We start from the raw sequence: 24,912 nt of genomic DNA, 5'->3' as shown, positions 1-24,912 counted from the left end.
GCTGTCAATTCTGAGTCCCTGCATCTCAGAAGCAACCTTTTAGTCAGGTGGCAGAGGCAAGTGTCTATTTGTAGCTGCTCTGGGCCTTTTTCACAAAGTGAGATTTAGGCTAGATTTTCATGAGTATATATATTATAGGGTGTATATGAAGTTTTCAAAGGCCACCATAAATGTAGGAACAACTATAGGGATTCAAGAATATTATGATGGGAAGTTACAAATATAGGAGGTAAGAAGGCCAAATCCACATCCAAGTAAGAGACAAGACTAGACTGTGGTAGTAATGGCAAGGGATAAAAAGGGGACGGACGGACACACGGGGACACACACACACACACACACACACACACACACACACTATGTAAATGTCTTCCATAATTAATACAGGGCTAGAGAGATCATTCAGTAGATAAAGGTACTTGCCACCAAGCCTGATGATCTGAGTTCAAGCCCCAAAACACACACAGTAGAGAGATCTGGCCCCCACACATTGTTTTGCATTGCAGAAGATGAAAATATGACTTGCAAGACATTATTAACAAGTCAATCACAAAGTAAACCCCATAAACACTTATCACAACTTTAGCAAAATACAACCATTTCCCATCAATAACCAACTCCTGGATTTCCCATTGAACACCCCTTCCTAACTAGGAGGAGACAGAAGCCCCACACCCTGATTTTCTGGAGCTCTCCTGTGACCATGTTCCACAGAAGCACAGCAATTAGGCATGCTTGCCTGTGGGCTGGAGTCTATAAAGATGGATTCTCAAGCTCCTGGCAAGCCCTACCCATATCATAACCCCAAATTATGTCTCTCCAAAAACATGCTACCACATCAGGTAGAGAGCAGACATACTCACAAGCTGTGTGCTAATCAAGATACTGTGAACACTCTGGGCCTGATGAAGCACACTGAGTCCAAACCAAATCAGCTCCAGTTCTTTACCAGAAACTGGTTTTCGGCTTAATTAGCAGTGCCGCAGTGGAGGGGAGAAAGCCACGGGCAGAGAAATGGACCATAGGGCTCTGTGGCTTCAAGAAACTTACAGTCTAGTTGGAGAAATAAGCAGGCCCCAAACAGAGAGTAATCAGCAAGGCAAGAAATGACAAGCAGGATGGATGGATGCCAAATGAACACTTTTGTTTTATTTACTGGAAAGATAAACACAGCCCAAAACATGAGCTGAGCTCTAAGACCCATGTTAATTTAAAACAGGCCCCTGTGTTCAGTAAACAGAGCAGGTGCCGAAACCAGATCAACTCCACCAGGAAGGTTCCCATCTTGTCCCTTATGCTGAATAGATGTCACAGAGAGACAGCCCCTCCTCTACAAAGGGTCTGAAGCCCCCTGCAGAACCAAGACCCAGTGAGAGACCCAGAGCTTGCTAAACCCATTTTAAGAGAGAATCTTTTTTTCCAGTAACCTTATTAAACACTCTGGGAAGCAAATGTCAGGAAACACTAGCTAGCCAGGATCTGCCAGAGACTTTCCCCAAAGCACACCAGGACCCAGCTCTGAGAGGTGGCAGAGAGCCAAGACAGGCTGCCAGTCCTCCCCCATTTACTGTGGTACTTCTTTCGCACAGGAACCAATGGCCTCTCTGAAAGGTGGGTGTGTCTGCCCAAACAACCTGATCCAGAGGTCTGACCATGCTCACACAGGGCATCAGATAAACACCCTCTGCCCGCTAAGATGACTCTAAAAGAAATATTGTAACTGAAGTGCTCATCACAGCACACACCTGTAACCCTAGCTCTCTAGAGGTGGAGGCAGGAGGATTAAAAGTGTGAGGCCGGCCTGGGCTACCTAGTAACATTCTATCTCAACAAGAAAAACAAAAAGATGAAAGAAATAATTAAGTCAAAAACTAATTAACAGAGATCACCAGTACACTCAAGGCCTCTGAAATCGCCCTGCAAAAACTGAGCAATTTTCGATCTTCAATAGGTTTGTCAGTCACTGGTGATATGAATAAGGTATAAACAGGGAAATTCTAAAGACGTTGGTGCTGGGGCCGGAATAACAGCATCGTCATCATGGATAGCCGACAAGGAGCCTGTGCTTCAGGGAGACACGCCCCAGTGTACAACAAAGAGTAAACTCCATGGAGGGTCCAGGTGGCCACCAGGATGCTTTTTTCCCCATTCTGGAAGTCTCTAGGGCAAGAGTCGGCTCCCAAACATTGATGGAGCTATGGGACTCCTTGGTCCTTAAACCTTGGTTCTACTCGGAAGGTTCCACAGAGGTTAGACTGTCCTTCATGACACCAGTTCTATCACCAGGGTGGGCAGCTATCACACCAGAACCCAAAACTCAACAACCTGAGAACGTTAGAAATTCAGTAAGAACCCAGGGAAGATTTAGCCATTTGACCTTGGACTCCATCATGATCCTAGTCCAGTATGCACTTTGGGAACTTGATCACAGACTCTCTTCAGAGCACTGTGATTCCATTCATGGGTTTTTTCCCTCCAAAAGAAAGCCTGGGGGTCTAGTTCTCTGTACTAATTCTCCTCATAAGAATAACAAGGCTGTGTGTGGTGTTGACAGGCTGGTTTTATAGACAAAACAGGCATGCTCAGCACAGCCTTGTCTGTGAAATGGAATGGTTCTGACTCAGCTGTTAGCAGGAAACACAGGCTGAGTGTTCTAGAAAGTCTGGCTGAGTCATGGGTAAGTGGATTAAATAAATATCAAGAGAAGCACATACATATTTAGAGGGAATGAGGACAGTCCACAGGAGGGGGGGGTTCACTCTGGGAAACCAGTGCAGGTTCTCACTCATCACCTAAAATTCACTGTTCTCCACAGAAATAAGTATACATACACCCTTTCTTGCAAGGTGCCAAGGAGTCCTTTATAATAGCTACAATTTCCACAACCAGAAGCCACATTTCAGACACACTGGAAGCTGGCAGGGTGGGGTGGGAGCTCCCACTGGTGTGCCCACTGGCAGTATGGGAAACAGCATGCACACAATGTTCTGAACCGGTGGGATCAGCCATTCTCAGCTGTCTACTCAGGGCTAGAAAGATGGAGTGCTGAGGCCCAGTGACCTAGTACCACACCCTGACTCCCACCAATGGTGAAGTCTGGTTCCTCCTGTGGCCAACTCCTTCTCTGTAGAATGATGGAAAATCTAAATGAACTCAGAGCATCACCCAGCAAAGCCTCTGTACCATTCTCAGCAGCAGTGTTCACCACTGGCGTCACTTCCTCAATGTCGAGAAGGCTTTTTTTCACCCTGTGAGCAATGCAACGGATTTGCAGCTCCAGGGCATGAATCCATGATCGAATCAATATAAGCATGATCTCTCAGCAAACAACAAACAAACAAAATGAAAACAAAGAGCTATTCTATCCCAAACCTGCCTCATCCTGTGAACCATTCTCCAGCCACCTGCCCTTCCCTCGAATCTGGTGGTGGTTTCGCCTTTGGCTCCATCCAAATCTGTCCATGTCACCATCCCTACAGCTTGCCGCATCACAGTCACCAAACCCTTCATGACTCCTCTCATAGATTTGATGTCACGGCACCAGGGGTCTCCACCTACTCTCTCCCATACCACTTAATGCATTTTCCCTTCTGCCCAGCATGCTCTCTGTTCTCATCCTTCTCTAGAGCTTCATAAGCCACCTTCCATAAATCTTCCAAATTCCAGTTTTAATACTGCTAGTTCCTGTGGACTCCTACTAAATGCACAAATGTATGACTTATGATGGGGTAGCTCCATACCTGTATACCATGGACAGGCTTAGATGCGGTACCTCACAAATTCATTCTCTCAGCTGTCACTCTTAATGCATGCCCACACAGAGAGAGACATTTAGAATCCTCTACACTAGCTATTTTGAAATACCCAATTAAACCATGTCAATCTTCGGTAGCCTGCCATGCCACAGAACATGAGAAGTCAGCCTCCTATCCGACTGCACCCTTTAACTGTCTTTAGCCTTCTTAAGTGTCCAGGAACATAATGCCCATCAACTTCCCAGTCACAACCAGGATTCCCTGGTCACACCTACAAGGGCCCTATAATCTTTCTAGGGACACATCACAATTTTTTGCCAGCCTTGACATCTTTCTATCACAAAGCTTCCTGGCATTTAGTAGATTCCCATAAACATGGGAACATTGGGGGGTGGGGGGAATTAGAAGCCTTCACACGCATTTAACTACAAAGAGAAGTCTTGAGGTCATTTTCTAATTAACATTGAGAAGGCTCTCCTGGACTCTGTAAAACCAAAGCTCCTAGTTCCGTGGGCCCTGTGTCTCTTGGAAATGTGTTTAGCAGAGGGTAGAGGTCCTGCGTGAGATCCCACTGGCTATGCTGCATCTTGTAAGGGTTCTGCCACCAACATTTAAGCAATTTTAAAAAATCAAAACAAAACAAAAAAACTGTGCACCACCTCTGTCTGGCAGGCTTTCTTCGCTGGGATTCAGTCTGCTCTCCCATCCCACTCTTCAATGCTCATTACCCAACAAAACACTCAAAACAGAGAAACAGGAAGAATCCACCCCAAGGTAAAACTCCACACTGACTTCAAAAGCAAACCCCCAAGATAAAATTGTAAAAACTTTTGAAGCCTTTTTATTGGGTTGTAAGACACATGCTATACCAAAATACCACCATTTGGGGTCTAGAATTTTTCTTTTCTTCCTTTTCTGGGTACAAAGGAAGTTAAGTGGAAGGTCTTTGTATAGCAAAGGCACCGGAGGTGGTACCCAGGGAGCAAGCCCTAACCCCACAGCTTACCAGCAGCTGGAGGCAGTCTACAAACCTTGCATGAGACACCACCCCCCAGCAGAGGCTTGCAGTTCCTCCTTCGACTTATGAATAGAAATTTCAGAAATGCCAAAGAAAGTAAAATAGAATAAATTAGAAAATGGAATCAGAGAGAGGAGTCTTAGAATGGGTTCTTAGCATTTCTGAGGCTTTATGAAGTCAGGGTTGGGTAGTGGGGCAGAGAGGGTATGGGGAAGAGGGAGACAAGGACTGATTTCTTGCAGGAACCATAAGTTTTGGGTCAGCCAATCAAGGCATCCCTAGGGAACGATTTCTTCTCAGAACACAGATTGGGACTCACCAGGCTATAACAAACAAGATGCTGAATACTGGTTAAAGGAACTACAAAAATGCATGGGTATTTTGTGGGAGAGGATTAACTTAAATATTTTTGGATAGAACTAGAATGTAGCTCAGTAGTAGAATGTCTGCTTAGCCTGAGCAAAGCCTCGGGTTCTAACCCCAGCACCAGGAAATGAATGAATGAACGATGAATGAATGATGAACACACATTGTTAGGTCCTAACATTAACATTTACTCCACATATCAACTTTTTAAAGATGTTTATTATTGTTGGTGTGTGTGTGTGTGTGTGTGTGTGTGTGTGTGTGTGTGTGAGAGAGAGAGAGAGAGAGAGAGAGAGAGAGAGAGAGAGAGAGAGAGAGAGAGAGAGAGAGAGAGAGAGAAATGTGTGTGCAGGTGACCATGGAGGCCAGAAGTGGATATCAGACCTCTTGGAGCTAGAGTTTTAGGCAATTGTGAGCCCTCTGACGTTGGCTCCGGAATCCCAGCTCTGGTTCTCTGACAGGTCAGTAAATGAATGTTCCTAACCGCTGAGCCATCTTTCCAGCCCCATACACATCAACTTCATAAGGCATGGAAACCTCCTACATATGAAAAAAAAAAAAAAAAAAAAAAAAAAACAAAAAACAAACAAAAAAAACTCAACCAGATTAATATATTCTGGAAAAATACTTTAAATTCCCAGATGAGGCTTCTCTTCTAGGAGTGGGTCCCAGGGAAGCGGTTTCCTCAGCAATCTGTGATAGTCATAACCTCAAGTGACTAACAAGCCCCTACACTTCTCTATTTTTGCAGTGAAATATCAGAAGTCATTTGGAAACAGCTTGGCCCACAAGTTACAATAATCAAAATTTCAGAGAAATTAGGGAACAATCCGTAGAAGGCTATTTTGAAATACGTCTGGGGATGTGCTATGATATGACAACACTCTGTTTAACAGAATGAAAATCGAAGTGTAAGGAGGAAAGCCAACCAGCCATTCATGACCAAATCTGAGCATAGACACAAACCCCTCTGGCCGCAGTAAAACTGTCCAGAAACCCATACAATGCACGAACCACACTTCAGAAAGTCTCCGGGACAGCCAGTGGGGTTCGGGTGGTTTAGGTTGACACATAGTCCATGTCCAGTAAGAAGATAATTAAGCATTTCCAAATGTGACCTTCTTTTGCCCAAACTTACAGCTTTTCCCTTCTCCTCTGCTCTCTGGGCCCACCTGTCTCCACAAACCTATAACCTCTACCAGATGGCTAGTCCCCAGGTCACTACAGGCACAGCAGTCGGTAAACAAGATTATGTGACCACTGTCAGCTAAGGCCCCTGTGGACAAAAGTGCCTCCTTTAAAGGTGACATGTATACTCCTCAGTGGCTGCTGTGGTACACGTGCCTTCTAGAAAACAGTAGAGGAAAAGGAGCCTCAGCCTCCCCTCTGAATCCCTTGTCAAGATTCACACTGGTTCTGCAAAGACCGATTCCCACCATCTACAGACTGTCCATTTCCACACAAGAAAATATGACCCTGAGGCCCCCAGTTGTGGCTGTGGTTCTCACATGATTTATACAGGACAAGAGGGGACAGTTGTGACAACCCAACACTTATATGAGGGTCTTGCTCAGCGCTGCTATGGCCCTTCACCGCCACAGCTGTGCACACTCTGAACTGTGTTAAGTTTGCAGGTAAAATGTAGGGAGACTTCCAGGGAGAGCTTCCAAGGGGAGAGAAATAAATATCAACATCTGGGCAGATGTTGGGGAATGCACTGGCATACGAAAACGTGAACCTCGCTCAAATCACACTCTGGGATCCAATAACCATGTGTTAAGATTTTTTTTAACATGGCATTTGATTTTCCAGGAAAACCTGAATCAGCACCTTCACCAGCAACTTCTTCACACCTCTCTCCTGTCTCTGTCCCCGATGGCTAGCCAGCTTACAGTAACAAAAGAGTCAGCCATGAGCATTGCTCTCACCTCTCACAGAAGAGAATGTACTAGAAGGTCCCAAAAGGGAGCAAAGAGCTGGATGCAGCCTTGTTCCAGCTGCTACCTTGGTGTGTGACATTGGGCAATTCACTTAAGGCATCTCTGGGTCTCACTCAGTTTCCTTTCCTGAATCAGACGGGGCCTAAAATAGTCTATGGCTATCACCTCCAACTCCCTTCTTGACATCCCAGGAACATACGCAATTACAAGCATCCATTTAATTGTGGGGTTAGAAGAGGAAAGAAACTTCTAGCAGATGTCAGCCTTCTTCCTACATGCCTTATCTATACCATGAGAAGTTAAGACATTCCTACCAATCAAGGTTCCAAATGTGGTTTTACAGAAATAAATTATGTTCTGATATACACACATACAACTGAGGCCTAACTCACTAAATAATAAATAATCAATTATACCGAGCTACCAAATCAGGAGGTGGGCTGAAATTTGACAAAATGCATCTTAAGGATTTTCTACTTCAAATTATTTTGCAATTTTTAGAGATTCTGAGTAATGTAGAGGCCGAACAAACTAATGGGTAACATTTTGTGATAGCGTAAATAAAAAATGTATGAATTATCTCCTACTTTGCATAATTCTACCTGTCATGAATTCATTATAAAAATATGTCTTTCATTAATTATTTCAAAAGTCTGAAGTCCAGCTCATGATATAAATATATAGAAGGAAATAGATATTCTAATAAGGCTGAGCTACCTTCTCAGGAGGCTAATTTATAGACTTTCAGAGCCTACGATGTGCTAGGAAAGCACATTAAAAATATATGTTGACACATACTTGATACTGTAGTCTTGGTAAAAACAAATGTTTTCTGTGTCGACTCCACATGCTTTCAAAGCTGTGAGTACACGGATTAAGTTTAATTTGGGCCTTTCTAAGTTCATTTCTACTCTAAGTTTAGTTAGCCAGCTCAGATCAAGTGTGTCAATCTTCATGGAAAGTGTTACTTTCTAGTACATATCAAAATAAAAAGGGTAGATGGAAAATTTCAGACCCATTTCTCTCGCCCGCCTTTCGGCCTCGCTTCCCCTAAAATGCATTTTTTCTAAACAACTGCTTCAGTTCCATCTCTAGTTCCCCCACACCAGGAAGGATGTATCCTATTAACAGACGCCCACAAGTCTAACTTCTAACCCAAAACACAGAGCACAGTTGGGGAAAAAAAGGCTCGGGAAGTTTCCTCATGACCATCGCTGTGGTTCCGTCATGGGGAAGGAAGAGCTTGTCACACAGACCATATTCAAAGCTAGTCTCCAGAAAAACATTTTAAAAGAACTGACAAATACGAGTTTTCATCATCAAAAGAAAAGGAGAGCATCTACTCTTTGCCCCCAACAAAGGGGTGAATGCCACTGAGAGACACTTACAACGATGTGTGCGGGCGATGGTGAGCGGGCATCCTTGAGGGCTTGTCTGCTCTGGAGGCTTCCTGCTTGAACGTCGAGCAGTGGCCATTTCATCTGAAGATACTGGGAAAAAGGAAACAATTAACTCAGAGGAGGAGAGCATGCAACGTAGTCATCTAAGAAATAAGCATTATGCATTATTTACATCAGAAAGTTTAAAAAAAAAAAAAAAAAGAAAGAAAATAAAAATCTAAAACATGCAACAAAGGAGAAGGTATGAGTAAGTTTTCCTGAGAGCCAAAAGTGCAAAAATGCAAAAAAGTAACCTTACTAACAAGCACAGTCTTGTCTTTGCAGTGTCAGTTATGGGGTGGCTCTGGTAAAGAGGTTCAGGAGCACTAGCTTCTTCAGAGATGAGTGACACAGAGAAAGAGGGACAATAAAGGGAAGGTGTACAGGGAGGAAAAGAGGGGGGGTCTAAAGCCAGCCCAGAACCTCAGTCAGGAAGGTCCTGGACCAGCTAGATCAAACCTGCTCCTCTAGCAACCTTCATCTTTAAAACATCAGTAAGCACCAACACCCTTCACTTCCCTTACACCACAGAGAGCGAGCGCTCAGTCCTGAGCAAGTAGCACTCCTCAGCTCACCCCAAAGCCTGGAAAGTGGAAATCTCTCTTGGCAGCAGAGGCGCACCGAGGGCACAGTGCAACTTATACAATCATTTTTAAAGAGCAGTGCAATTATTCAATGTGGGCAGAGTTAACATGAGGGAAAACTAAAAGAATGAGTCAATGTATCCCTCCCTGCCTTTCTCTGGAGCATGAGAACTAGCTACTTCTGTTGAAATGGACAGAGCAGCTGTCAGAGGACAGTGAGCTATCAATTGACCTAATTCCTTCTTTAGTTTGACAGATAGGGAAACTGAGGTGAAGCAGCTTGCTCAGTATGGAGATGCTCTGAATACCCTAAGGACATGTGACTTTCCTGGGTAATCAGTTGAGGAAGCTGGGCAGGATGTTTGCAAGGACATCAGCACAGGCTTTGCAATTCTAAAGATTATGTGACCGAAGCATCAGTAGTGCTTAGAAGGGATATAAAGAACAGTCTCCATCATTCCAGAGACTCAAAGCAAAACGACTAATCTGAATATTCATTTTATAGTAATGAATGCACTTGGGGTGGGGGGGGGGGGGTCATGGGTCATGGGTGGAGATCAGAGGACAAGTTGCAGGGTCCACTCTCCTTCCACCATGAGAGTTCTAGGGATCAAATTCACATCATCAGCCTTGGTGACAAGTACCTTTAACTACTGAGCTCCAGAATTTTGTAGTCAATGAACACGGTGGAAACTTGCTTTGTGTCTGTTCATCTTGCTGAGAATAAGTAGACACACAAGATGTCTGCCCTTGGGAAGCTCACACTTGTGAGGCAGCTAGCACACATAGAGTGACATCAAAGCAGAATGTGGGCAGCCATGCCCAGGCCACGCCAAGAAAGATGGGAGAATTTCTGAAAAAAATGCTGTACTGAGTACATGTAGCTAAGTCTTTAAGATCTCCGAAGAAAGAAAAGACAGCAAAGGACTGTCCAGGAAAGGCTTTGCTCAGCCTCCCATGTGGGAACAGAGAGGTCAAACAAGTGTATGCTGCTCAAAGATATGCCCGTTTGCCAAATTAAAACCAAACGTGGTTATACCTAAGATGGAATAATTCAGAGCTCATCAGCTTCCTGCACGAGTACACTGTCTGCTTTTCCTGCCTAGATCCACACACAGTGGCTTCATCTTCTACAGCTGGAGACTTTTAGCAAGAAGCCACTGGTAAAGTTTAGCCTGACAAGATCTTCCATCAAAGTTGTTTCCAACTACCTCTAGCTGTCATTTGTTAATTGAAGTGTTTGCCATATCTGTGATGGAAGACTAGATCTGCCCGAATATTGAAGGGCATTAGGAGTCTGGGCATTGAATCCTAGCAAGACCTTCCCATTCATCCTTATAACCAAACCACTTGCAAAGTGGAGCCAGGATAACCCTAAGTTTAAAACCATTGGAAACAGAATTTCCAAGGTATCCCCAGCCCTGTCTCCAAGCCAGGAGGCTTTGGGAATCTATTTTGCCCTGTCTCGCCCTGACTTCTTCCCATTCACACTTGCCACATAACTACAGGGGCTGCATCGGTCAAAACCACTCAATAGAGTCATTTCCTTGAGGCCAACCAAAAATGAACACTGGCCAACACTACCTCTCCATCTCACGAGAACCCACAGACAAAACTGCAAAGTCGAATAGACACACCCACACCTTCTGCTGTGCTCCAACGGAAGGGTCTGATGGGTGGGCAAGTTTTCATCCTTGACCATCTGTAAAGGAGATCTGATTGCATCCTGATGCCAGCTCTATTGAGTTAGAACATTTAGGCTTGGTTTAAGGTGGCAGACTTGCCCTGAGGAACCCACCCAAGAACTGTCACACTCAGAATGCAGTATCAACTCAGAGACTTCTAATTCTTAGTGGACATAAAAGCTTCATTGTGCTCCAATCTCCACAGGCTACCTGCACCACATATTTTTATGAGCCTACATTTCAGCGCTCTGAGCCTACAATACACATAATTTTCAATTATGTCAGGGCAGGCCAGGACCGCTGCCTATATAACATTACTGGCTGGAGGAAATGAGAGTCACCCCTGCTGCCCAGAGAGAGCTAACCAAATCCAGATGGTGGACAGCCCCTGGCCCTACTGACTGGCAGGGACTCCTCAATGACAGCCTCAAATGCTCCTTTTGGGTGCAACCTGACACCACTGAACAGCTAGGCACCCACAAATCCATGCCCACTCCTAGAATCTTAACCAGCATGCTGGATGACAGGGTTCCTTTTGGGAAAGCAAGTATTATGTTGGGGTTTTTATTTTTAAAGAAGTTATTAACTTCTTCCAAAAGTGACTTCTCCCCAGTTCCTTCATCTTCCACTATTGGTCCTGATTAATAGGGAAAATAAATAAATAAAGGGAAGCAGAAGGAAATTAGGTACAATTACAGCCTAAAGGAAAATCTCTTCCTTCCTGGAGACATTAAGCCGTGAGAAATTCTAGTCTGCTGAATTCTAAAGGAAGACGCACAGTGGAGTCTCAGAAGGGCTGAACACTCACTGTCTCCTTTGCCCAACATTTCCACTGCAGCTTTACACCCTCTGGGGGAAATATCTCCGCCATCCTACAAGAAAAACACTAGGCTCCTGCTCGCTTCCTCACTAGCTGCTCCACATGGAAATTATGAATTGCCTACAAAAACATTAAACTTTTCAACAAACGGTAATCAAATGGGGCTGAGGGAATTCCTACATTGAGAACTGTTGAAATGGGTCTGCTCACCTTTCATTTAGTCAAAAAAATAATAATACTAATAAGGCCATCTTGGCTTAAGCATTTCATCTTTTGTTTAATAATAATGTTCTGATCTTGCCCCATTAGGCCCTCCTCCAAATCATATTTTACACTGAGGCTCTAGGAGATGAGGCTTAAGCTTTGGGCCTGTGGGTGAAGGTTCACAGTCAACATACACCGCCAAGGGCCTAGAAGGAATCAGAGCGCAAAAGCCTGGTGAATTATCAGCAAAAAGGGAGGGCCGAGGAGAAGTCTCAGTCAGTAATGTGCTTGCCATGCAAGCGTGAAGACCCAAGTTCAAGTCCCATGAACTTCAAAAGCAGGGCACACCTGCAAAATGAGTGCTGGAGAGGTGGGGGCAAAAGGACCTCCTGAGCCTCACAGTCTAACCAAATCCTGGAACCCCAAGTTCAGTCTGAGATCCTGTCTCAACGTAACAACAGCAATGCAGAGAGTGATTGAGGCAGACACCTAAAGTCAACCGCTAATCTCCACATGTATACACAAGCACGTGCACCCCATCCATACACACACACGCACGCACGCACGCACGCACGCACGCACGCAAGAAGAAAAATGATGTAAGCCTCTCTAATTCTCTTCCTTCTTCCACTTCCCCCAACAGAAGGAAAAAAGCAAAGGCAGATTGGGAAGAGCTTCCCAACAGAAGCTTTCAGAGCCGCCAGAGGCTCAGACAGACCAGCCTGCCAGAATCTGTTCCCATGGGTCACCAGCATCCTCAGGGACCCCACCATCGGAACCTGCTACTTTATAGCTGCTACTGGGGCCTGAGTGTGTGTCCCTAAACAAACAGAAAGACTCAAAGCACAAGGACAATGATAACAAAGTTGCCGGGAAAATTCACATCCTTAATTAAACACTAGCAAGGATTCCCGGCACTTGCTTTCATTCACCGGCCCCACAGATGGACAGGCGAATGGAGATTGCCCCCACCCCCTTATTTATTCAGGGCAGGGCTTGTCAGATAGTAAATATCTCAGGCTCCGTGGTCCATGACCATGCTTGCCAGTGTAACTTGAAAGCAGCCCCGGGCAATCACAGATGTGTTTTGTTATGTTACGACATTATGTTATGTCATGTTATGGCTACATGCACTCTGATAAAGTGTATTTAAAGGACACTGATATCTGAACTTTCTGTATCTAGTGATACTATTCTTCTTGTGTTTTTTTTTTTTTTTCATTTTATTTTTTTAAAGATGTATTTATTTATTATGTATACAGTGTTCTGCCTGCATGTATGCCTGCAAGTTCATTTTACTTTTTAATTGCATGCCTATGTGTGAGTCTTTGGGAGATAAGTGCACATGAGTACAGGCATAGAGGTCAGAAGAACACCTCAGATCCCTGGAATCTGAGACACCTGACATGGATGCCAGTTCTCTAGAAGATTTCTCCTGATTTCTTAAATCATTTAAAAATAATAAAACTTGAAAATAAGAAATTAATTCACTAATTAAGACAGTATTGTTCTTCACTGTTAAGCCATTTGAACACAGATGGAAGCCAACAGTGAGCTCCTGGTACAAAGCCAGTCAGTCATCTCTGGCTTGAGGAAGTCTAGAAAAAGTGGATACCACCCTTGTATAATTCTTTGGTCTGGACATTCAAATACAGTCATGTCAGAAAGTATGTTCAGTGGCTCAAAGGCCACATTTTAGATTGAAACGTCGCTGGCAGAATCGTGTTTTGAAGATTATAAACGAAACTGAGCAGGACATGGTGACTCACACCTTTAATCCCAGGTGGATCTTGGGAGTCCAAGGCAGCCTGATCTATATAGCAAGTTCCAGGACAGCCAGAAATACCTAGTGAGATCCTCTGTCAAACAAAACAAAACAACAACAACAAAAATCTGAACCCTCCAGCCAAAGCACTCAATCACACACAAGACCACCCTTCCAAAGAAGTCATTACCTCTACTGTCCAAGATGGAAGTTCTAGAAACCACTGAGCAATTCTGACTGAGAAAGGTTCATCACCTCCCAGAGACAGTGTATCACATAACATCAGATCATTCCCAAGAGAGCAACAGGTGGGCTGTCCTCAGGGCACAGAGAAATGATCTCAGAGCTTCAAGAGCAACTGTCCACCTCCTTTCTCCAGAACTTTCCCATATGACAAGTCTGGAATGAAGCCCCATGGTGCCCACTCTGCCCCCCACCAACAAATCAACAGATGCCATTAGCCATGGGCTTACACAAAAGACAATGTTTGGGGTGGGTAGAGGGGCAGTGAGGGAACACTTTGTTCAGGGAAGGTGAAGCCAGGGGTTAGGGAGGTGGCTCTATTGGTAAAGGGTCAGCTTAGCAAGGACAGGGCCTGGATTCACTGCCAGGAGCCTGCACAGCAGCAAAGCATGGTGGTAAACAGGATTCCTGTTTGAGGAGGGAGACACTGGATCCCTGAGGCTCGTTGATCAACTAGTCTGGCCTTTTTGGTAAGGTCTAGGCCAGTAAGAGACCCTATCTAAAAAAGGTGGGTGGGTCCCAAGGAACAATGCCCAAGTTTGGCATCTCACCTCGGTGAGCACTGCACACAGAGAGACACACAGGGACGCAGAGGTGCACACGGACACACACAGAGGCACACAGGGACACAGAGGTGCACACGGACACACACAGAGGCACACAGGGACACAGAGGTGCACACACACACACACAGAGGCACACATGGACACAGAGGCACCTTGTCCATGAAATAAAGTTCCACAGTCAGCCGTCACTCAGGGTAATTAGCAAAAGCAAGTGACAGCAACCCCTTTTCAGCTCAAGCCAATTCTGACTAGGACAGTCTATTTCTCAGGAAATCTAATTGGTGGATCCATCTTCACAGTGGATCCCTAATGGATCCCGCTGACAAGATCCCCTAGCACACTGGCACCAGGAAGTTGTAAATGTCTTGTTTCTGATGAAATGTCAGGCACGTTCCAAAGAGAGGGAAGGGTCACCCATGGTCCAAAGTGTCCAAAATCATGAAGTCTTCCCTTCAAAGCAGCAAGGGCTAGATGCTGACTCTCCTGCTAACAGGCAACACAGGACAGGAAGAGCAGTGATTACCTACCAAATCTTACGAAAGAAAAGGCTGCCAGAAGCCACTGAGCCCAGAAAAGAAAGTACCAGAAATAAGAAAATGGGCTGTTGAAGTATCTTCCCAATAGTAATCATCACTGGGCCTCTTCAAGAGGTCAAGTTGTAAGGAATAATACAAACACAAACACAAACACAAACACACACACACACACACACACACACACACACACTCATACTCACACACTGATACACACATATGCACTCATACATTCACACAGACACACACACTCAAACACAGGCACACACAGCTCACACAGACACATACACTCACACAGACATATATATACACTCATACACAAGCACATATAACTCACACAAACACATGCACACATGTTTCATTGCTACTTCATAACTATAATTTTGCTAGTGTTATGAATTATAATATAAATATCTGAGATGCTGAGGAGTCGTGACCCACAGGTATAGGTATAGTCGAGAACCACTGGTATAGGAGATTACAAACTCCAGAGCTGGTTATATTGCAAACAATCCACAGTGGTTCTATTTTTAAAGGTTTTATTTGCCTATAAAGCATGATAAGCTACAGACATCTGTGTTTCCAGTTTGGGATTCAGCATGATGAACACACACTATAGAAACACCAAGGAGAAGAACCCCAGACTGAAGCTGAATGCTCTCTAAAGTTAAACAAGGAATGGGGCCATAAGAACTGGTGAGATCAGAGGTTTGGTTGGGTCTTGTCTTTGGTTTTGTTCATTTTTTAATAAAACCCAACACAGCAGGAACTCAAGGACCTTCTCTTAAAAGCATAGTCCCATTCTCACAGAAAATGACCATGGGGAAAGCCACATACAGACACCAGGGTCCAACAGCATTGGCCTTCATTTTCGTGCATCATTCATGTTAAAGATGTTAAGTGAAATCCTGGGGTTGGCTTCTGTCACAGAGCTATATGACAGTACTCAATCACATCCCTCGGCACTGAGGTACCTTAGCAATGACCACTACATCAACAATCATCCTATGAGATAAAGGAGAAGAGGATACAGAACTAACATTTGTACAAGAAGGAAAAACGGGACCTAGCTTGCTACAAGTCACAAAGCTAGTCACATGGCAGACACAGGGCTTCAGGCCACCCACTTCCTTCACTCCATCTGGGCTCGTCTCCTAATTCCCCTCTGCCTTCCCTGCTTTTCTGCCAGGTGTCTGTGCCCACCAAGCTCCAATCAGAGAAAAGAGCCATGGATGCTGAGCCAATGCTTCAAGTACCCAAATCCCTGATCCAGGTTAGAGGACATGAGCTCTCCCAAGTCATGGTCTACAGCCTCCAGTCAGAGCCGCAGGTAGTTCCCTGAGCCCTGACAGCTGGTGATTAACTGACCTCTTGCCTGCAAGCCCCTGCAGGAACCTCCCATGAACAGGCAGACCAGAGACAGGTCACCTTCAGGCAGAAAACATTTACAGTCTCTCGTTTTAAAATCAACCAATTGTAGCTACCACAATTTTTATTACTTATAAAAAGGCCAAGAACAGTCAAGTTAATTGGAATATCTGACTTTACCACCTGTGTCTCCAAAACATGCCGAGAGAGATACAGGCCATCTGCAGACAGAAAATCAACTGGAAGAAACAGAGAAGCCTAGGAAGCAAACGTAGTACTGCTAAGAGCTAAGCAGAATGTCAGATGCCCTGTAACTAAAAGACGCCAAGCCTTTACTCTTCAGAATATTAAAACCAGATAACTGAAATGTGGTATAGAAATTTAAAATGGAATATTATCCAATGAGAAAATCAGACAGCATATTGACTCATGCTACATCCTGGGTGGTCCTTGATACATTATGTGCTGTTCTAAAGAGGGTAGGCAAAAAGGCAGGGGGAACATACGTATTATTCCATTTACATAAAACACTCAGGAGCAGAGGAGAAAGGGGTGGGGAGCACCAGCTAGGGGAAATGGGGTTTCTTTATGGATGATAAAAACTCCCAGGAATAGAGTGCCAGTGTTGGTATGGCCCTGTGGGTGTTCTAAACACCAATGAATTGTGAACTTTATTTTTAAGATTTATTTGTATATCCGTGCGTGTGTTTGTGTATGTGCATGTGCATGTGCGTGCGTGAGTGCACGTGTGTGAAGGTATCCACAGAGGCCAGAGGAGGGCGCCTGATTCCCTGGAGCTGGAGTTGTGGGAGGTTGTGCGCTGTCACAGGTTGTAGGGCTCAGATCTGGGCAACAGCGGCTCTTACCTGTTTGGCCATCTCACCAACCCTGACTGTGTGCTTTGCATAGACAAGTTTTGAGGAATGGGGATCACATCTCCATTTACTGAGGCACTGAGTCATCTGATGGTTGTCTCACCACCGCAGCTGAGCAGAAGGGGAGAACACCCTCCCATCCTCCATGCCATATCAAAGACGAGACAGGGCAAAGGGAAGCTGTTTCCAAATGGGACTGTGGTCAGCCGGGCCCCTTGGAGGAGGAGCACAAAGGCAAGAGTTACAGGGCACAGTCTACCCTGGATGACAGATGCTGCTGAGGAGGAACGGAAGAGCATGGCTGCTTGGCTGAAAGGCACATGTCTAAAAACCTGAAGGAATGGCCAAGTCAAGAGACTCACAGGTCATTCTGACATGCACCAGCTCCCTCCCATAGACGATGGGCCAGCAAGATGGTTCTGTGGGTAAAAGCACTGCTACCATGCCTGGCCACTTGTGGGTTCGACCCCAGGACCCACAGAGAGAGAACTGGCTCCCTCAGCTGTCCTCAGACCTACACACACTCACCATGGCAAGTGAGCACACAGTCAATCAGTCCACGTAATAAAGTAAAAAATAAAAGTAAAAAAACTTACAAAGACAAGCCACCGACACGAAATGAAGGAGGAAATTACATAGTGGAGACAGTTAATATTTAGACTTTTCTTCAATTATTCAGGGGACTTAAAACTACAGATCTCTCATAGATACAAGTGACTGAGAGGTAGAGGAGGGAGTGAGTGATGGGGTCTTGCTCTCCCGAGGGGATTTTAGTTTTAATTTTTAAATTATTCAGTTGCTGCTGGGTTTTTTTGTTATTTTTTTTAAATCAAAACTTTTCCTAATTTCTTTCTTGGAGCATTCAAGGCTAAAATTTTCCAAGTACAGTCTCTTCCCCCATTCCATATTTTGTGCATTCCCCATGACAAAAGATCATCCAAAGCCGGCAGTGGGCCAATGAACTGACTCGCTTCAGTCTGTCTGCATAGAAAACTAGTCCAAGGCAACCAGACCCCAGCTTCCAATTCTAGCTGAAACTGCAACCCTAAATGCTTTTGTCTTTGACAGTTTTGTTTTGTTCCCTTGTCACATCTGAAAAGGGTCAGTGGCTCCAGGGAGGTCTCCCCTTCCAAACTTTCATTGTCGGTTTCTAGCTGTGCCGGGCTTGTAGCAATGATGCTTCCTAACCCTACACCCAGGGAAGCCTGGGGTCAGCAGCGCCTCTGGTTAATTTTGCACTGGGAAGAAAGAGCCCTAGGTCTGGGTAGAGATGCCTGACCTTCTGCAGGCCCCCGCCCCCCTGCCTGCTCATCTCTGCTGCCTCAGCCAGAGCAGCCTGCCACTCAAGTATCGTCTTGCTGTAACAAATTACTCCTAACCCAGGATTACTGCTCTTTCCAAATCCCTCCTAGAGAGCAAGGAAATAAACATTCTCTCCCAGGACTCTGCCCCACTTGTTCCCCTGGACGGTAATCCCCAGCTCTATTTGCTTCTCCTGCTAGCTTCATCTGGGAGGTCTACCAGGTCAGCTAGGCCATCCTGGCCCACTCTGCTCTCAGGCGTAAACTGAATGTCTCAATTGTCCACCAGGCACAGACGAGGATGAAGGCGGGCTTTCTGTCCCCAGACACCCTTCACGATGGCTCTCTCCGCCCACACGCTTCGATCTGCCTACAGACTGGACTGCCCTGATTCCAGTCACCCCAAATTCCTTCCTAGCAGTCCATAAGGATGAGCCCCCGCCCAGCTGCTCTGTGCAGGCTAACACCCTGTGCCTAGGAAGCAGGGCTATGCCCCAGGGATGACAGAGCATCTGGGGGCAGGCTTAATGGGGTAAAGGGCCAGAGGAAGAGGCTGGGTTGCAGGCTGCAGTCAGAAGTACCCTTGGGCCCTGGGTCCTGTGGCTTCTCATCATAAACTAGCAGGAGATATTTTGAGCACAATAAGCTCATTGGGAAGGAAATACAGTTCTGCTCACTTCCAAGTCACCTCTGAAACACTGGGAGATTCCGGGCACTTCAGACACATAGGGCTGTTCAGGATTTTTTAATTGTATACACAGCCGGGCTGGTATATAGTGAGGAGCAAAGGGCAGAACAATGGATCTTATAATCAAAGTGGGCTGTAAGGAGATAAGGATCACAGGGGCTGCTGTAAGTGTGACTTTCAAAGAGGGGGCAGCACATGGCTGCCAGCAAGCGTCTTGACACATGATCAACAAGGAACATACACACACACATCGCATGCCTGCTTCCCCCAGAGAACAAACCCTGGCTGCAGAGGGAGAAGAGGAGGCGCCAGGAGCATGGTCCAGAGTTCCAGCACCATGTTCGCATGTGTGGGCAGGGGCTGACCACGCTCTGCTCCTGAGGACAAATGGCCTCTTTAGACCAACTTTTCCTCTTCCTTTACGTTTGAGTCCTAAAGAGAACTTAGCTGGAAAAGGAGCAGTGGCCATCTGAAGTTAACCATTAGCTGACCAGTATGTCCAAGAGCACCAAGATTGGTTCTTCTTCCCACCTGGGGTCTTCACTATTTATAGCAAGAGAATTTCCCAGGCTTTGGTTTACTTGTGATCCCAAATGGCCATGAACACAGAACCTGGCCCCATGTACTTCCAGAGCCCCAAGGATCCAGCAGACAAAAACACAGAGAGGGCCTCAGGCCAAAGAGGGCTTGGCCTAAGATCTACCCTTTTGACCACACATGACTCCTGGGCTTTCTCTTCCCACCCAAACCACAGCCCCTATACACACACACACACACACACACACACACACACACACACACACACACACACACACACCTTTCTCCATCATGGAGTTGACTAACAAGATTTTAGAAGGAACAGACTAAATAAAAATATGTTAAAACTTCTCTAGAGATGGGGTCACAACACAGAGGCAGAGGGCTTGCTTAGCCTGCATGAGGCCCTGGGTTCCACCTCCATCACTGAGAGATGGGGCAGGGGGCTCTCTTATTCTATCCTGGGTGACACCACAGAATGGTGGCCCATACAGGCTTAGGGGTTTGAGGGCTTGGTGGGAATCTGGGTACATGATACTTCTAAGTCTCCCTAGACATAGAGCTTCCCTTTATTGTCAGCTTCTGGACCCTTGCCTATAACATGCAGATAATAATGTGGGGATAACAGTACTCCCTCACAGGGTGTCTAAGAGTCAGAAAAACTACCCATCAACTCGGCTCCATGAGGCATGAGCTAGGCTTGCACACGTATGTTCATGAATACACATTCTCATCACTGAGAGGAAATATCCATTTGATACGCACATACAGAATGTGCTCAGATGCCAGGCTGTCCAGGTTGTGTGCTTGACTAAGCAGCTAGCTGACAATCATCATTCTTGCCCACATGCAAATGGGCAGGTCAGAAATTATTCCTTCAGTTGTTTCAAATAGATCTTACCTTCTCTCTTTCTGCTCAGAAAAAGGCCTGGCCTTGAGAATTCAACACCAAATGTCTAAAGTCCCCTAGTCACCTGAGTGGAAACAGCCCCACTCGGATTATGAAGTTTAATGAGGTCCTAGCTGTAGAATTGGCAGGCACGGCCCAGTGCCTACCGGGATACAAGTGAGATAGCATCACACAACCTCAGGACCTCTAGAGTGACCTACTGCAGACACACACGCACAGTGACTGTCACACTGGCACCAGCAGAGAGAAGAGCTGCCTCAGCAAAGTCTCCTGACTGACAATTCATGCAATGCCTTCCCACCCGTGTGCCCAGGAACGCCCCAGGAGTCCAGTCCTTGCCACCACAGTGTCTCCTTGCTTTTAGAGCACTGAGCCTTCCCCACCCTCTGCAACTGGATTAATTGGGCCCACTGTTAGGAATAGTACCTAAAGACAAGAACAAGTCCAGCAGCTTACAATCACTCAGAGGCAGATTCAACCCAAGTCGTCCAACTCCATCCGCTCACCAAAACCACTGCTGAGTATCTAATCTAACACATGCCAAATGCTGCCATTCAAAAAAGCTGGATACTTTAAGAAAGGACACTGAAGGTGACCATCTAAAGACAGGTAACAGAGTTTTCCTTGTCAGTAAAATGAGAATACAAACAAGCAGCCACCTCTGGGGGATCTTGTGGAAATCAAAGGCTTGGCAAGGGGTCTGGTGCCTGGTGAGTGCTCCATAAATGCCAGCTATTACATTATTAGCTCGCTATTATATTTCAATTAATATAATCAGCATCATCTGAAAATCCCTTGAGTCACTGCAAGATGCTGAATCACCTAAATAGTAAGTACCAGACAGATACACTGCACAGTGCCCCAAGGGACAGAACACTTCTCTAGGTAAAAAAAAAAAAAAAAAAAAAAAAAAAAGTATTAAACACATTCTAGCTAACTAGCCTCCAGCTCTTCCCACCCCACGCCATATTCGCTCATCCACCCAGACTTCTGATTCAGTGGGATGCTCCTCTTTGTCTGTTTGGGCTATTCCCGGGGACCTCAAGTTCAGCTACAGCCCAGCACTCTAATTTTCTCCTTGTTTCTCTTTTTGCAACCGACTCCTGCACTTCGAGATGTGGTGCAAATGCTTCAAAACCACCTGCATTCTGCCTCATGTCCAAACGCTGCACAGAGCAGGTACACAGGGCACAGGCGGGCACATGGGGGCACAGTCTGGCTCACAAACTAGGGCTTCGCAATGCACTGGTTTCACAGCAGCAGCTGCTCAAGGCCACACAGAAGCCACAGCAGCTCATCAACCAGGAGAGGTTCTGCAATGTGCACAGCAGAGAACAAAAGGGGGAAAGCAAAGACAACTCGCAAAGGAAGCCTGTCACTCTTCTTCTCCCAGGCCATGCCTCAATTCTTGGCTTTCTCCCCTTCGTCTTTCCTCCAAGACGTCAATATGACTTAAAGCCCAAGCTATTAGATTGTCTGAAGGAGGGTACACAATTGGGGAAGAGAATTTCAAAAAATCTTGGGGTACCCTGGCTTGACACTGTAAGGCATAAAAACAAGGGTCAACCATTTAGTACCCAGTGTATAAGAGACTGCCAACCCCTTTCAATCCAAAGCCTGGCATGGATTTCTTCTGCATGGACCATGGTTGCCAAGCATGGGGAATGCAAAATCCAGCCAAGGGAGACGGGAAAATGCCCAGAATGAACCCGTGTGGGGATGGAGTTCAAAGTGTGGCTTACAGAGGGAAATCAGGGAAGCTCTAGTGTGATTCTCAGCCACCAGCAACTTCCTAAAAGACTACTTAACCCTGAGCCTTGGTTTCCTCTTCTGTCATCTGGTAGATAAAAACTGTCAATCATCACATGGTCAGTGCTCAAGAAACATCAGTCTCTTAGGACACAGCTGTCGTTATTAGGTTGACATTTGCTACATTTGATGAGTTGGGCAATAATGTCAATAAGATCTTTTAGTTCCTCTTACTGTCCAACAGGGCGGAGTGCCATCTGAAATTCATTCCCTAGGGAGCTGGTTGTGTGGCATGTGTCCCATAACCCCAACACTCAGGGGCTGAAGCAAAAGGGTCTGGAGTTCAGTGAGCGCACGTGAAGACTTTGTCAGAAGAAAGGCAGGAGTAGAGAGTGGAGGTTAGAGTAGAGAGTGGGAAGGAAGAGGCGGGGAGAGGAGAGGGCATGGGGTAGGGAGAGAAGGGAGGGAAGGGTTGGGGTTATTTTCTACGAGGCAGAAACCAAAAAGGGAAACTGACCGGTAGGAAAATGCAAAGCATAAAGTGGAAGAATTGGAGCATCTGCCATCTCACTATAAAGAGAACCCTGTGATATTCTACCCAATTTTTTTTCCCCAATGAACATTCCAGAAACAGGGAGAAGATAGCACAACCAGCCTACTGTCTTGGGACTGGACAAGAAGGTTCTAAGGGCAGATACATGCTCCTCTCACTGGGACCCTGTGAAGGCATGGACCATCTCTTTAAATATTGAGCAAATGCGTATTCATCCCAGAGCTTGAGGGCCAGGTGACCCACATGGCCGATCCTAGCCCTCGCCCAACTTGCTATATGGAGGTGAGCAGAGACTCAGTCTCCTTGACCCTCAGTTATTATTACAAAATAATTTCCTCTCACTCAGCGGTAGCTTGTGGCAGAGCCTCGGGATTCATTCAGTGTGGATTCCCTTCTCTATGCTACGTGCCCTCGCCACCAGAAAAGTCTTGGTCATCACAATCATAAAACAGATAATGATGATAACCCACAGGGAGGGCTGGGGAAAACTAAAGAAGTGAGACAACTGAAACCACGTGGACCATAGTCCACCAAAAAGCTCAGACGGTCACTAGTGTAGGAATACACCTGTCCCCACAAGCAGCACTGAAATTTGCTGCCATCATCTTGGTGGCAAAACATGCTCCTTCAGGCAAAGCCAGCATGGTCCTCTAGCCTGAGGCAGGGACATGGAAATGGAGCCTAAAGGGGAGCTGGGTTACAGGCAGAGTTCCAGGCAGGAAGGTAACCACACAGCCTGAAGTAGAGTCCACACACACCCGGTGATAGTCAGAGAGGCTTGCTGCAGGGTCCAAGATGGTGCCCATGGGCTTCTAGTCAGCTGCCTGCCCCTTAGCACAAAGGCCGCTGCTTCTGCCTCCCATTCTAGCCCAGCCGTCAATCAGGGGTGTTCTTAGGTCTTAACAGCAGGTGACACGAGTGCTGAGGTGAATGACAAGGTGACACGTTTGCCCTGACCGACCTCATTATCTTCAGGCTACAATGATTCATTAATGAGAACGACACAGTGTACACACCAACTTCTAAAACACTTCCCTCGGGCCGCAGCTCTCCCAATGTTCTAAGAGCCAACCATCTACTCACCACCTATCATTCCTGTTTTTAAAGAAGGGCAAAGGTGACATTTCTGCACACCACCAGCTCAAAGTTCTACAACAAAGAAACTTACAAGGGGTTCTGGCCTGTTTGCAACAAAATGGAATCTGGTCTCCCCCAGGTTATCCACAGTTAAAACCATCAAGTGAATCCGTCTATGGTTTACTTTTTGTTAAGGAGCAGGTGTGAGACCTGGCTGAAATCCACAGGAAAATATGTCGGGCTGCTCATGTGACAGTGTCCACACCTGAAAATCAATATGTACAAAGCACCCATCTGTTTACTACTTTAAAAGGAAAAGTGCCAGCATTTGACACTGTCCTCTGGGTGGTAGGATTACAAAGAATTCTTGCCTCTTTAGTCCTTCTAAGATTTTATTTTGACACCTAACTGTCACAGGCATAGTGGCATACCTGTAACCCTAGCACTTGGGAAGTGGGGGTGGGAGGGTGGTCAGCAGTTCAAGGCTAGCCTTGTCTGCTTGAGAAGAGTGTATGAAAACCATAACTTATAGAGGACATGAAAAGTAACAGGGCCTACCAAGAACAATAACCTTTAAATTTGGCAAAAAAAAAAAAAAAAAAAAAATCCAAATGGGTCAACTGTGCTACCTCAGGGGAATCCTATCCTCAAGAGACAAGAGGTTCAGTATCAAGTCAGGAATTGTACCTACTCTCCCAAAACACCTTACATACAAGGACTCATTCTTTTATTACCAGGAGACAAGCAGGATGGACTGTAACAATGATTGCCTCACCCCAGACCCCACCAGAACCGCAGTTCCAAACCTGTTAGGAGGTCCCTGCAGTATCAACACAAGATGTGTTTACTTCACATTGTCTATCCACAGTCTGAAGTACATGACATTCTTGTCCTCTGAGGAGACTTCAACAAGGGTGATTAGGTAGACAAGCCAAG

At 45.7% G+C, this 24,912-nt stretch overlaps 1 protein-coding gene across 47 annotated transcripts in view; it reads right to left on the bottom strand.

Moving 5' to 3' along the window:
* The window catches only part of Tcf7l2 (transcription factor 7 like 2), a 193,144-nt gene that overhangs the window by 106,763 nt on the left and 61,469 nt on the right, over positions 1-24,912 (bottom strand). For all 47 annotated transcript variants that reach the window (XR_004943579.1, XR_004943575.1, XR_004943578.1 and 44 more), the window contains one exon: positions 8,468-8,569. Coding sequence is in view for 43 of the 47 variants with exons in the window: in XM_036173022.1 (XP_036028915.1) it covers positions 8,468-8,569 (102 nt within the window). In the remaining 4 variants the exon portion in view is untranslated. The remainder of the gene's footprint in view (positions 1-8,467; positions 8,570-24,912) is intronic.

Source organism: Onychomys torridus, chromosome 1 (assembly GCF_903995425.1).
Source record: "Onychomys torridus chromosome 1, mOncTor1.1, whole genome shotgun sequence".
NCBI classification, from domain to species: domain Eukaryota; kingdom Metazoa; phylum Chordata; class Mammalia; order Rodentia; family Cricetidae; genus Onychomys; species Onychomys torridus.
This window is presented reverse-complemented; position numbering and strand designations above follow the sequence as displayed.